This window comes from Pteropus medius, unplaced genomic scaffold (genome assembly GCF_902729225.1).
Source record: "Pteropus medius unplaced genomic scaffold, Ma_sr-lr_union100, whole genome shotgun sequence".
In the NCBI taxonomy this organism is placed as follows: Eukaryota; Metazoa; Chordata; class Mammalia; order Chiroptera; family Pteropodidae; genus Pteropus; species Pteropus medius.
This window is the reverse complement of record NW_024352787.1, coordinates 9,615,774-9,628,356: the sequence shown is the minus strand read 5'-3', so window position 1 is coordinate 9,628,356 and position 12,583 is coordinate 9,615,774. Positions and strand designations below refer to the sequence as shown.

Genomic DNA, 12,583 nt, shown 5'->3' with positions numbered 1-12,583 from the left:
CTGACTTCAGTATTTCAGAGCTATAGAAAATGATAATTTCTGTAGGAAGAAATTAAAGAAAAATATGACGATATTAGGGAATAATTGTCAAAGTTTCCCTCAATTGCTCTATTTTTATTATCTTAATTTTTAAACCATTATAAGCTAGGCCATGAAATGCATTCTTCCCCAACTAGTGCATTTATACACATACTTACAACTCCTACCTTACTGTTTATCAGTAGATGTGGTTCCAGTAGTCTTCCTCCTCCCTTGACTTGACTAATCATATCCTTTTAGTTGAGTCATTTCTTATACTTTGGTTGCCATTTTTTAATCTACAGTAATAATATTAGGTACCTTACTGATTTTGAGTAGTGTATCAAGCATTTTAAACCTCCTAACTTTCTAATAGTAGATTATCTCCATTGCACATAGACAAAGATATAGAGTCTTTGAGAAGTCAAGTAGCTTACCTAAAGTTATTCAGTAAATGATAGAAGTAGACTTTGAATACAGTTTTACCTGGTTCCAAGCAGGTGTTTTTTCAGTTAATCGCCTAGAATAGCCGTTCTCAAAACATTATGATATCACGACTCTTTTACATTCTTAAAAATTATCGAGGATTCCAGAGAGCCTTTCTTTATGTGGGTTCTATCTTTCAATATTTGCTATATTTGAAATTAAAACAAATTCTCTTTAGAAACATGAATACACAAGCATATATTTCATTAGCTGTGAAAGTGATGACATCATAAGTCATGTAGTCTTGGAACTGCCATACACACATGCAAGAATGAGGGTGAAAAAGACAACACCTTAGTATTATTATGAAAATAGTTTAAAACTCACAGATACCCTGTGAAAGTGTTGGGAACGGGGGGCCCCACAGCATACTTTGAGAACCACTGATCTGAAATAAGACAAGTGATTTGAGATTGAACAGGTTCATTTCTAATTTTTTTTTTTTCAGCCTAAATATTCTATAAGTCTTCTATTGCAGTAGATTCTAACACAGTGCTTCTAGTATGTTATTCCTCCATTTAATACTGTAGATTAATTCAATAATATATAGTGTAATGGTTAAAGAGCATGCTGTGGAGGTAAGGCTGCCTGTGAGTTCAGATCTCACATTTGTCACTTGCTATGATAGGTTAGGCAAGTTATTTAATCATTCTGTCTCATTACCTATAAATTGAGGGTGATATTAACAATACCTTCCTCATGGCATTACATGGGGATTAGGTAAATTGTTACACATGAAGCCCTTAGAGCAATAATGAGAATGTGATAGTAAATGTAGGCTGTCATTTATTTGAGATTTTTTTAATGCATAGTTATGAATACCACATAACTATGTTAGAAATGGTAGTTTAGTAAAACATGCAGCTTTTCTCTATGTTTTAAAATTTACAAATGTGTTCTCATAATTATTGTATTTTTATTATTTTTAAAGGAATCTCGTAGGCTATATCAGTTTCATTATGTGAACTGGCCAGACCATGATGTTCCCTCGTCATTTGATTCTATTCTGGATATGATAAGCTTAATGAGGAAATACCAAGAACATGAAGATGTGCCTATTTGTATTCATTGCAGGTAAAAAGAAATTTCCAAATATTTAAATTCCTTGGAATATAGGCGGCATTATAATATGGGTGATGTATGGTATTTTGAAACCTAATTTTTGGATTTTCATTTGATAGTTATATGATTTTCCAAATTGTAAAAGCTACCTGAATCCTGAGGCAGTTTTTCTTCTCTTAATCTTTAATTTATGTTAGACTCTATTAAAAAGACTTAAAATCATAGTACTTATTTCAAAAACTGCAGTCAGTTTATCTGTTTAAGTGACTTGTATCTGCATTCACAATTGTTATAAAAAGTAAGTGAAATTTCTCAGACTCAGTGGTTTACTGTTTATTTCAGTAGTTAAAAGATTTTTTTTTTTTTACTGGAGATGTAACACTGAAGATAGTTTCTTATCCAATCGGTATGATTGTAATGCCTATATTAGTGAAGTGAAAGGGCTGCTTTTTAGAAAAGGTGACTTGTCTGGAGATGTAAGAATTAGTTAACAAATTGGTTAAAAAATATTTTCCTGTAATTAATTAAGCGGTTAGTTGTCCTTTTGATTAATTAGTTGACTTGTTAAAAAGAAAAAATCTATTGTAGAATTAAAAGAAAATCCTTTGACTTCTTTATAAATTAGTTGAAATTATATCCTGTTCTATCAGTGTTGTCCAGTCAATGTATATAATTCATAAATCCAATTCGATAGGAAGGTTTTTCTTTTTAAAAATTAATTGACTGTTTAATATTTTTAAACAACCAAAATAGTATGTTAACTGTAGTGACTTAGAAAAAAACATGTAAAAGGAAGAAAATCATTCACAATTCTGAAACTAGGGATTATCACTATTAAAACTTTAATATATATCCTTTCAGTGTATGTATAGTATTTTTTTAAAAGAATGTTTTCCCATTAATATATCATGTGTAGCTTTCTAAATTTAATAAATATTCTTCTGCAGTGCCTTAAACTGCACTATACTTTATATTTAACCTCCATTCCTTGGCATTTAATTTATTACACCTCTCCAGTCCTTTTTTAGCTATTTTAAACACTGTTTAAATGTTCAATCTTATGGCAAAATCTTTGAGCACATTTGTAATTATTTCATTAGGATAAATATCTAAAAGTGGGATTTCTAAGTCAAAGGACATGAACTTTTAAATGCTTTTACAGCATATTTTTTAAATTTGTTATCCATAAGGTTGGTGCTAATTGCAATTAGTCCTAGCACTGCCACTTTGTGGGAGTGCCCATTTCCCTCTGCAGTAGTGTTATCTTTTTGTTTGCTTTAATGACTGTGACAAGCAAACTTTTTTCCTCTTGATCACTTATAGTATTTTGTGAATTGCTTGTTTGTATAGTTTGCCAATTATTTTATAGCAGTTATTTCTCTCTTAATTATTATACATTATGATTTATATATATATATTTTGTATATTGAGGATATTAACTTTTTTGTCATAAGTACCATGGTTTTTTATGGTTTTTATTCTGCCTGTGTTTTGCCATGTGTAACTTTTAAATTGTCATGTAGTCAGAGTTATGATTGTCTTCATTTATGATTTCTGTCCATTGAGATATGCTTAGAAAGTCCTTCCCTAACACAGTAGTGCTTAAAGTTTTGCCTATATCTTTTAGCACTTTTATAGATTTTTTTAACATTATATTTTTAATCCTTCTGGAATTTTTTTTTTATTATAAAGGTATGTATGAGGTAAGAATCCAATTTTTGTTCTTCATTGTTAGCTAACTCTCCCTGTACCATTTATTGAGTCTAGTCTTTCCCCTTTAATTGGAGATTCCACCATTATGTAATAAATATTTACATATATTTAGATCTGTTTATTGATTTTATTAAGAGCTGTTAAAGTCATACAAAGTTGCTTATAATGTACTTTATCTCAGAAATTTCTAGATCCCATGTTTAACAAACTGCTGATTCTTCTAAAATGTTTCAAAACGTGTTAAAATACTGCCCAACTTTTTTTCTGCCTAAAAATTATTCTAGTGTTGTCCGTAACATCTTTAATTATTCAAAGTGATGCTGTGAGATGCATAGTGCCTCCCTCTAGTTGAGAATCAGTTGCTGTAAAGTATTTTTGTTGTTTTAAAATAGAGCACCTAGTATTTTGCTTCACATTCTCCAGGTTCTGTTAGTTCTTTGGGAGATGAGAGCACATCAATGATCTTTGTTCATTTGGTGAAATCACTGCTGATATTCAAACCAGTTTCTAGGGCTTGTAGCATTTTTTGTCTTTCTTATACCCTTTACAGATTGAAATGATGTACTATTCCTCCTGTACTCTAAAGCCATCTTGAACATTGAATAAATTTATCTCTGCAAGATATTTTGTTAGACAGAGTTGTCTGAGGTGGTTAGACTTTATAGTTAAGGCTCCTAGGTACTCTGAGTCACTTGCTGTTGGAAGTTCTTTAAATAAAATGTTACGATGTTTACCATGCACCTACAGTGTTTTAAGTTGTAGTTTATTTACCAATTAAGTAAAATTTTGTCAAATTTCTTAAACAATTTTTTGCTTCTGAATATTAACATATTCATCTATATTTTATAGTTCTTTTATTGCAAAAATCAAATTGTTTTTTCAAACTTTATATTCATAGTGCAGGCTGTGGAAGAACAGGTGCCATTTGTGCCATAGATTATACATGGAATTTACTAAAAGCTGGGGTAAGAATAATTTTTATGTAGTGTTATATCCAATATGTCTATTATGATTTTCAAATATGACTAATTGCACTAAATCACAGCATATATTTTGTTATACATGTTACTTTTTTAGAAGTAGCTTTGCTACGTAAGAAGTACAAGTAGTGAAAAGAGATAAATGATGCATTTTATCTTGATACAATGCACTGGGCAGCAAGATAAACATTGTCAAATATTAGGGTTTTAAACTTTACATTGACTTTTCCAAATAAAGAATTCTTATTGCCTTTTATATTTATTATAAGCATAAGTAAGTTAACTTATGTAAAATTCTTTAGAATTATCTGTGGCATGTAGCAAGTGCTCAGTTCAATGTTAGTTTTTTTTATTACTGTTGCCGTTTTTGCCACTCAGTATTTTCAAAAAATTGTATGTGGTACTATGGAGGATATAAAGATAAATAAGACACAGCCCTCATTACAGATTTGAAAAACAATTCTTACTGTAGGTAGATTTGGTTCATTTTCTAATTCTATAATATGTTCATTTCTATGCATTAAGGAGAAGTTATCAATTCTTATACCCTTTTGGTTCCTATGAATATATTAATCTGTGTCATATAAAATAGGATTAATAAAAGTTTCTTTTTTCTTTTCCTTCTTTTCTTCTTCTCCCTTTTTTCCCCTGCCTTTTTGCTATTTTCCACATTTGCTAGGGAATATTTAATTTTTAAGCAGTTTCTCAAAAAGCCCTCTACAGTTAATTTTGTATTTAATTTTGTATTTCTCAAAACTAATCATCTCTCAATACTCAATTGAAATTTTTTGGTGAATAAAATTTAACTAGGATCCTATCATATACGAACATAAAAGTCAAAGATTAAAATTGGGATAGGGAAGAGGCCTTTAGATGAATGCCAGCAAGCAAAATAAACATCTGGTCATTTCAAGAGTTGTGTATTTTAAACATAGTCCTCATTTAATTGAGCTTGGCTTAACATAAATATAGTCTGGAGCCTTAAGTTAGTACTTGATATAAAAATCTTTTGATGTATATAAAGACTCCCAAGCAGTACATCTGGGAATCATTTTTTTAACTCTTCTATCTTCTTTATCATTATAAAATATTCTTGTTGTTCACCACATTCTAAAGTTCTCCCTCAACTCTGTTTCTACCTTTCTATCTTTTTTTTAGACTGCTTCAGTAAACCACCAGTTTCTTCCCTTTTCAGACTTTCATTTTCCCTGCTATAAAAATTGCCTGAATATCAAGTCTGTTCATGTCAGAGTTGTCTGTTGCAGTACTAATTACAAATGTACAAAAGAATTGTCTAGGATAATCAGTCTCCAGAGATGTTGCTCAGAAGATCTGCATTTTTACCTAGTTCTCCTAGCTGGTCCTTATGTAGCTAGCCCGGGAGACACTGGCCTGTAGAATGAGTTCAAATTTTGTTAATGTTTACAGTCTGATCCTAAGTAGCCTGTCTCCTCTCCTCCTTTGAATACCTCTCCTCTCCATCTTAGGTTTTATCTATATCAAGCTTCTCAATTCCACAGATAGTCTATATATTTAACCTGCCATGCATATATGTATTTCCTTCACTTTTCACTTCACACACCAGAGTTAGTCACGGCATCTTTATGCCCACTGCACTGCAGTCATGCTTTGGCCGAACAATTTTATGTTCACTTACCTGGCTCACTAGCTTGAATGATGAGAGTCAAGATTAGCTTTGTGTCTACAGTGTCAAGCACATTTTCTGAAACATGGTAGGTAGTACTGAAAATGTTTTCTATTATCCGGCATATATATAAGGTCTATATGGAAAGTTGAAGACTACTTTACTGTTTTTCTGAATAGTTGTCTAGAGTTCATTTATTACATTTTATGTTTTAGAAAATACCAGAGGAATTTAATGTATTTAATTTAATACAAGAAATGAGAACACAGAGGCATTCTGCTGTACAAACTAAGGTATAGATTTTTGTTTCATTTTATAAACTATATTTTTATAAATGCCTTTTTGGGTTTTTCTAATATCTTTTTTTTCTTCTATTTCATCTCCTTAATAGGAGCAATATGAGCTTGTTCATAGAGCTATTGCCCAACTGTTTGAAAAACAGCTGCAACTATATGAAATTCATGGAGTCCAGAAAATTGCTGATGGGGTGGTAGGTATTATTGGCCTATTAATTTTAGAAAACTCTCTTTTTACCAAGATGTAATATTTTGCTTTTTAATTGTTATCTTGTTTTTTATCTAACATGAGAATATCCATGACAGTTACTATTTTTATTTAACCTTGATTTGGTAACTCTATTCCTTCTTCCTCTTTGAAACTCTCAATTATGATGGATATTTAGTGACTCCAATACAAGTTAAATAATATTCTAAATAAAATATAGCTGGAAAGTAGAGTGTATGTCAAAAATCATATAACTCCTTATTGTTTAAAGTATAAATTACTTTTAAAAAAATTAGTTGCATTGTTCTATCAACAAAAGAAATTCCAAACCTAAAGAAAGGCTTAAAGAGTTTTTTTGAGCCAAGGCTGAGGGCTAGACCAGAAACAAAATCTCAGAGGTTTGAGAAGATGCTCCAGGAAATAGCAGTTTTGAAATTTATTTTATACAGTAGAAACAAAGGAGAAGACTAAAAGGTGACATGAAATCCATTGTGGGTGAGAATCCAAGGAGGTGGGAAGAAGTAAAGTAGGGAAATCTCTAGGATTAGATATAAAGCTAAATGAAGAGATACGTATTTCTTTTACATTGGTGAGTGCAGGATAGTTAACATTTAATATACGTAGTTCAGTGGTTCCCAACCTTTTGGCACCAGGAACTGGGGTCCTATGAGACTCTAATGCTTGATAATCTGAGGTGGAACTGAGACAGTGATGCTAGCACTGGGGAGTGGCTGCAAATACAGAATAGAATGCTAATATATTATTGTGTATAATCTTACCTATATTGAGATTCATTTAATATTTCAAAAGCTAAGTACACTATGCATTTTTTAAACTTTAATTGAAAAATAGCTGTTTACATGTCATTGGAGATCATAAATACTAGTTAGAGAAAATGTGAAATCTAAAAAAGTGGGGAAATTTCTTAAAACTGTGTTTGCGTAATGATTTAAAATATGTTACCTACCTTTCTGAACCTATGCTGTGAAATAGTCATAAATCTCTATTAATTATTTCTCTGACAACTTAATTTAGAGGTAATTTTTTTTTTAAAGGCTTTTAAAACAAGCCCTATGTTTCAGAATTATTTTTGTAGAAATTCTGGTTTGAAATGCTAATCAGCAATTTAAGACTCTATAACATATGACATTTATTGGAAGTATTTACAATTTAAATGACTTCCCAGAGTGGAAGATCTAAAGAGAAATTTATTCTGAAATCCAATAGTATATTGACTTGGGATTTAGACACATCTCAGTAAGCAAATGTCTGTAAGGTATACATGCTTGTCTTTTATTTGTATATAAAAGACACCACCGCCAGTTATCAACACCAGAATTTTCAATTTTAGAACATTTGAGAAATAACAACAATAGTTTGTGTGTAGTCTTTCTGTTCCTTCTGTTATATTTGTGTTGTACATTTTAGATGGAATATAGAATTCTGAATATTTTTCCTCAAATGTAATGTTCTTTATTTTTAAAGCACCCCCCCTTTTTTTTATTATTATGATGAAATTGGTTAATGAAATCCAGTAAGTTTTAAGTGTACAATTCAATAGTAAGGCATATATATATCACATTATGTGTTCACTGCTCATACACTGCTCATAGTTAGATTTCTTTCTGTCACCACATAGTTGACTCCTTATATCCCATCTTCCGATCCTCACCTACTCTCTGGTAACCACTAGTATATTGTCCATGTCCATGAGTCTCTATTCATTTGTCCTGTTTGTTGCTTTTAGGTTTATATCCCACATACAAGTGATATCATATGGTTTTCAACTTTTTCTGTCTGGCTCATTTCGCTTAGCATGAATATCCGGAGATCCATCCATGTGGTTGCAAATGGCAGTATTTCATCTCTTCTTATGGCTGAGTAATGTTCCATTGTATATATGTACCACAGGTTCTTTATTCAGTCATCTATTGTAGGACACTTCAGTTGCTTCCATGTCCTGGCCACAGTGAATAATGCTGCTACACACATCAATGTGCAGATATCTTTTCACATGAGTTTCCAAGTCTTCGGGGGTAAATACCCAGTAGAGGGATTGCTGGATCACATGGTAGATCAACTCTTAGTTTTTCTGAGGAACCTTCATACTGTTTTCCATAGTGGCTGTACCAATTTGCAGTCCCACCAGCAGTGTATGAGTGTCTTTTTTCTCTGCATCCTCGTCAACATTTGTTATTATTTGTCCTGTTAATTATAGCTATTCTAGCCGGTATGAGATGGTATCTCCTTGTGGTTTTGATTTGCATTTCCCTAATAGCTAGTGATGTTGAGCATCCTTTCATATGTTTGTTGGCCACTTGTATGTCTTCTTGGGAGAAGTGTCTGTTCAGGTCCTATGCCTATTTTTTAATTGGATCATTTTTTTGTTGTTATTGAGTTGTATGAGTTCTTTGTATATTTTGAATATTAGACCCTTATCATAAGTGTTGCATGCAAATGTATTTTCCCATTTGGATGTTTGTCTCTGTACCTCGTTGATGGTTTCTTTTGCTGAGCAGAAGCTTTTTAGTTTGATGTAGTCTCGTTCATTTGTTTTTGCTTTTACTCCCCTTGCTTTTGAGGTCCAATTCATAAAATCCTCTTTAAGTCCAAGGTCCTTGAGAGTATTTCCTATGTTTTCTTCTATGCAGTTTATTGTTTTCAGGTTTTATATTTAGGTTCTTAATTTTGGTTTGTGTTGATAGCAGTCTAATTTCATTCTTTTGCAGGTAGCTTTCCAGTTTTCTCAGCATCATTTATGAAGAGGCTTTCCTTCCTCCACTGTGTGTTTTTGGCTCTTTTGTTGAAAATTATTTGCCCATGTAAACATGGCTTTACTTCTGACTTTCACTTCTTTTCCACTGGTCTGTGTATCTGTTTTTCTACCAATACCATGCCGTTTTGATTACTATCGCTTTGTAGTATAATTTGAAGTCGGGCAGAGTGATGCCTCCAGCCTCGTTCTTTTTTCTCAGGATGGCTTTGTCAATTCGGAGTCTTTTGTACTTCCATACAAATCTGATCATTTTCTGTTCTGTTTCTTTCTTTTTAAAATGCCATTGGGATTTAAATGGGAATTGCATTAAATCTATATAATAAAGCACCCATTTTTAATATTTATTTTGTTTTACAGATGACAATATATCCTTAAGTATTTGATAATTGGGTTCTGATTTTTTTTGTGGCCTTTGATATAGCTCTGTTATGTGGAAAATATTAATATACGAAATAATTGCAAAATTGGTCGAAGTGGTCAACGGTTAAAAAAATAACTTTAGCAAACTCTGCTTGAAACGAGACTACACTAAAACCTAATCTCCGATGGATTATTTAATTTCTAAAATTCCTTTCAACTTCCAAAATTGGTGAAATGATCACCAACTTTGGAAGTTGAAAGGAATTTTAGAAATTATGTCTCGAGGTTAAGTACTATTTCCTTTACATTTTTGTATCCTCTCCAGTGCTTACTATTCAGTGCATTTCACATATAGATTCTGCTGTTCCAAAATCCAAAATGCTCTAAAAACCTAAAGTTGTTTTTGTGTACATGTGTTTGTATTGTACTCATTTGGCAGCAAAACCTGACTTGACATGACATGAGGCTATTTATGTTGTACTATAAAAAATTGCTATGTATTTGTAGGTTAGAAACAGTTCAGTTAGAAGCAGTGTCATGGTTCACCGTTAATCTTTATTTAACCTACTCAATGTGAGTATTTACAGATTTTGGTACAAATATATTAATTAGTGTTGTTATGGGAGTGTGATTGTGTAATTAATAGGGTAATAAGGAAATAAATCATTAATATATCAAAAATATTTTTTAAGAAGTATCTATGATGCAAAGAGTCTCTAAATTCTGGTGATATCTGAGGATCAAAAGTGTGGTGACCCAAAATTAACTCGAAATGGATTATGAACCTGAATATAAGACCTGAAACAATAAAATGCATAGAAGAAAACACAGGAACTAAACTCAGGGACCTTGGACTTAAAGAGGATTTTATGAATTAGACCTCAAAGGCAATGGAAGTAAAAGCTAAAATAAATGAATGGGACTACATCAAACTAAAAAGCTTCTGCACAGCCAGAGAAACCAACAAGGTAAAGAGACAGCCATCCAAACAGGAAAATATATTTGCAAGCAACACCTCCAATAAGAGCCTAGTATCCAAAATATACAAAGAACTCATACAACTCAATAACAACAAAAAACAAACGATCCAATTAAAAAATGGGCAGAGGACCTGAACAGACACTTTTCCCAAGAAGACATACAAATGGCCAACAAATAGATGAAAAGATGCTCAACATCACTAGCTATTATGGAAATGCAAATCAAAACCATAATGAGATACCATCTCACACCTGCTAGAATATCTATAATCAACAGGACAAATAATAACAAATGTTGGAGAGGATGCAGAGAAAAAGGACTCTCATACACTGCTGGTAGGACTGCAAATTGGTACAGCCACTATGGAAAACAGTATGGAGGTTCCTCAAAAAACTAAGAGTTGATCTACCATGTGATCCAGCAATCCCTCTACTGGGTATTTATCCCCAAAGACTTGAAAACTCATATCTTCTGAAAAGATATATTACTGAGCCATAAGAAGAGATGAAATACTGCCATTTACGACAACATGAATGGACCTTGAGATAATCTTGCTAAGTGAAATAAGCCAGACAGAAAAGAAAATGTTGAAAACCACAAGATACCACTTATATATGGGATATAAACCTAAAAGCAACAAATGAACAGGACAAACGAACAGAGACTGATGGACATGGACAGTAGACTAGTGGTTACCAGAAGTTAGTAGGGAGGTAGATGGGGTAAAAGGGGTCAAATATGTGGTGACAGAAAGAAATCTAACTATGGGAGGTGAACACACAGTGTAAATATATATATGCCTTACTGGTTAAGTGTTCAGCTGAAACTTATCGGGTTTCATTAACCAATGTCACCATTAAAAAAGTAATAAATTAAAAAAAAAAAAAAAAAAAGACAGCTTAAAAAAATAAGTGTGGTGACCAAAAATCCTAATTTACCTGAGGCAATACCAACCAATTTATACTTGTTGTCCAGGTGTAATAATTAATAGTGCTCCCCCTTTCATTCTCAAAGAGCCCAGATTTGATGAATAAATTGTATGGTCACCCTGCCTATAGCATATATCTCTACAACAGGTACCTCCATTATGGTAGGTGGGTTTAATTAAGCATGAGAACTTTCAGTCATAAGATATTACTCTGTTGTTCTGGTTAGAGTAAGATGCATAATCAGATGCACAAAACTCTTCTAATCTTATACATCAGGATACAGCATGCACTAGAAATTACTGGAAAGTCGATATCTCTGTTTTTTTAGTTGGAAGTACTTAATGAAAAAGGACACTGGCAAGAAATAGTTATAAAGACAAAGAAGCTGCCATGATGGACTTGGTAGAAGTGCCTTTTGAAAAAGGCAATTACAGTTTCAGAGTTCCTTAATCGATCATAGAATATGCAAAGATGACATTTTTTCCCTAAAATTACCTAGGCATGTGCAAGAGTGAAAAGCATTCTTGTCCAGTGGTCCAGAATTAACATAGCCTAGCTGGATAAAAAGGAGATACTTCCTGAGGCTGAAACTAATTCAAGACAATGTATTATATGATAATGTGTTATATGAATAGTTCTCTATTCATAATCCTAAACACAATCTAAGATTCTTACAGCTATATGACTCTGGAGTATCCATGTTAATGATATCACTGGTCCTTGTGACCAAGAACCAGTGAGATCCCTAGATTGGCTTTCCCTGACTTTTGGGTTCGTTTGGTCAGGCAGTGATATAGGGGGACATATCCATGGTGACAGAGGGAAAGCAGGTCAAGAAATGATTAAAGTGCATTCTGGGACTATTTAAAAGTACTAGGTAGCAATAGGTGTCCAAAAAATGTTGGGAAAGTAAAAGATATAAGCCTTATTTTGTTCACTTTTTTCCTCTCTTCACATGTTAAGTTTCTAGTGTAGTGACGCCTCCGAAAATAAAAAAAACTATCCTCTTTAATCTTTATTTTCATGGGTAATTTGTTTATTTACAGTAGCAATTGAAATGCTACTGTACACAGTTGATTTTTCAGTAAGATCAGTAAGATGGACTGTTTTTTTATTTTAGTCTCATTGA

At 32.4% G+C, this 12,583-nt stretch overlaps 1 protein-coding gene across 1 annotated transcript in view; it reads left to right on the top strand.

Annotated features, from left to right (window-relative positions):
- PTPN12 (protein tyrosine phosphatase non-receptor type 12) overlaps positions 1-12,583 on the top strand; it is an 84,847-nt gene that overhangs the window by 54,415 nt on the left and 17,849 nt on the right. Inside the window, exons 8-11 of the mRNA XM_039849340.1 lie at positions 1,436-1,578; positions 4,178-4,244; positions 6,120-6,197; positions 6,296-6,394. Of these exons, the coding sequence (XP_039705274.1) occupies positions 1,436-1,578; positions 4,178-4,244; positions 6,120-6,197; positions 6,296-6,394 (387 nt within the window). The remainder of the gene's footprint in view (positions 1-1,435; positions 1,579-4,177; positions 4,245-6,119; positions 6,198-6,295; positions 6,395-12,583) is intronic.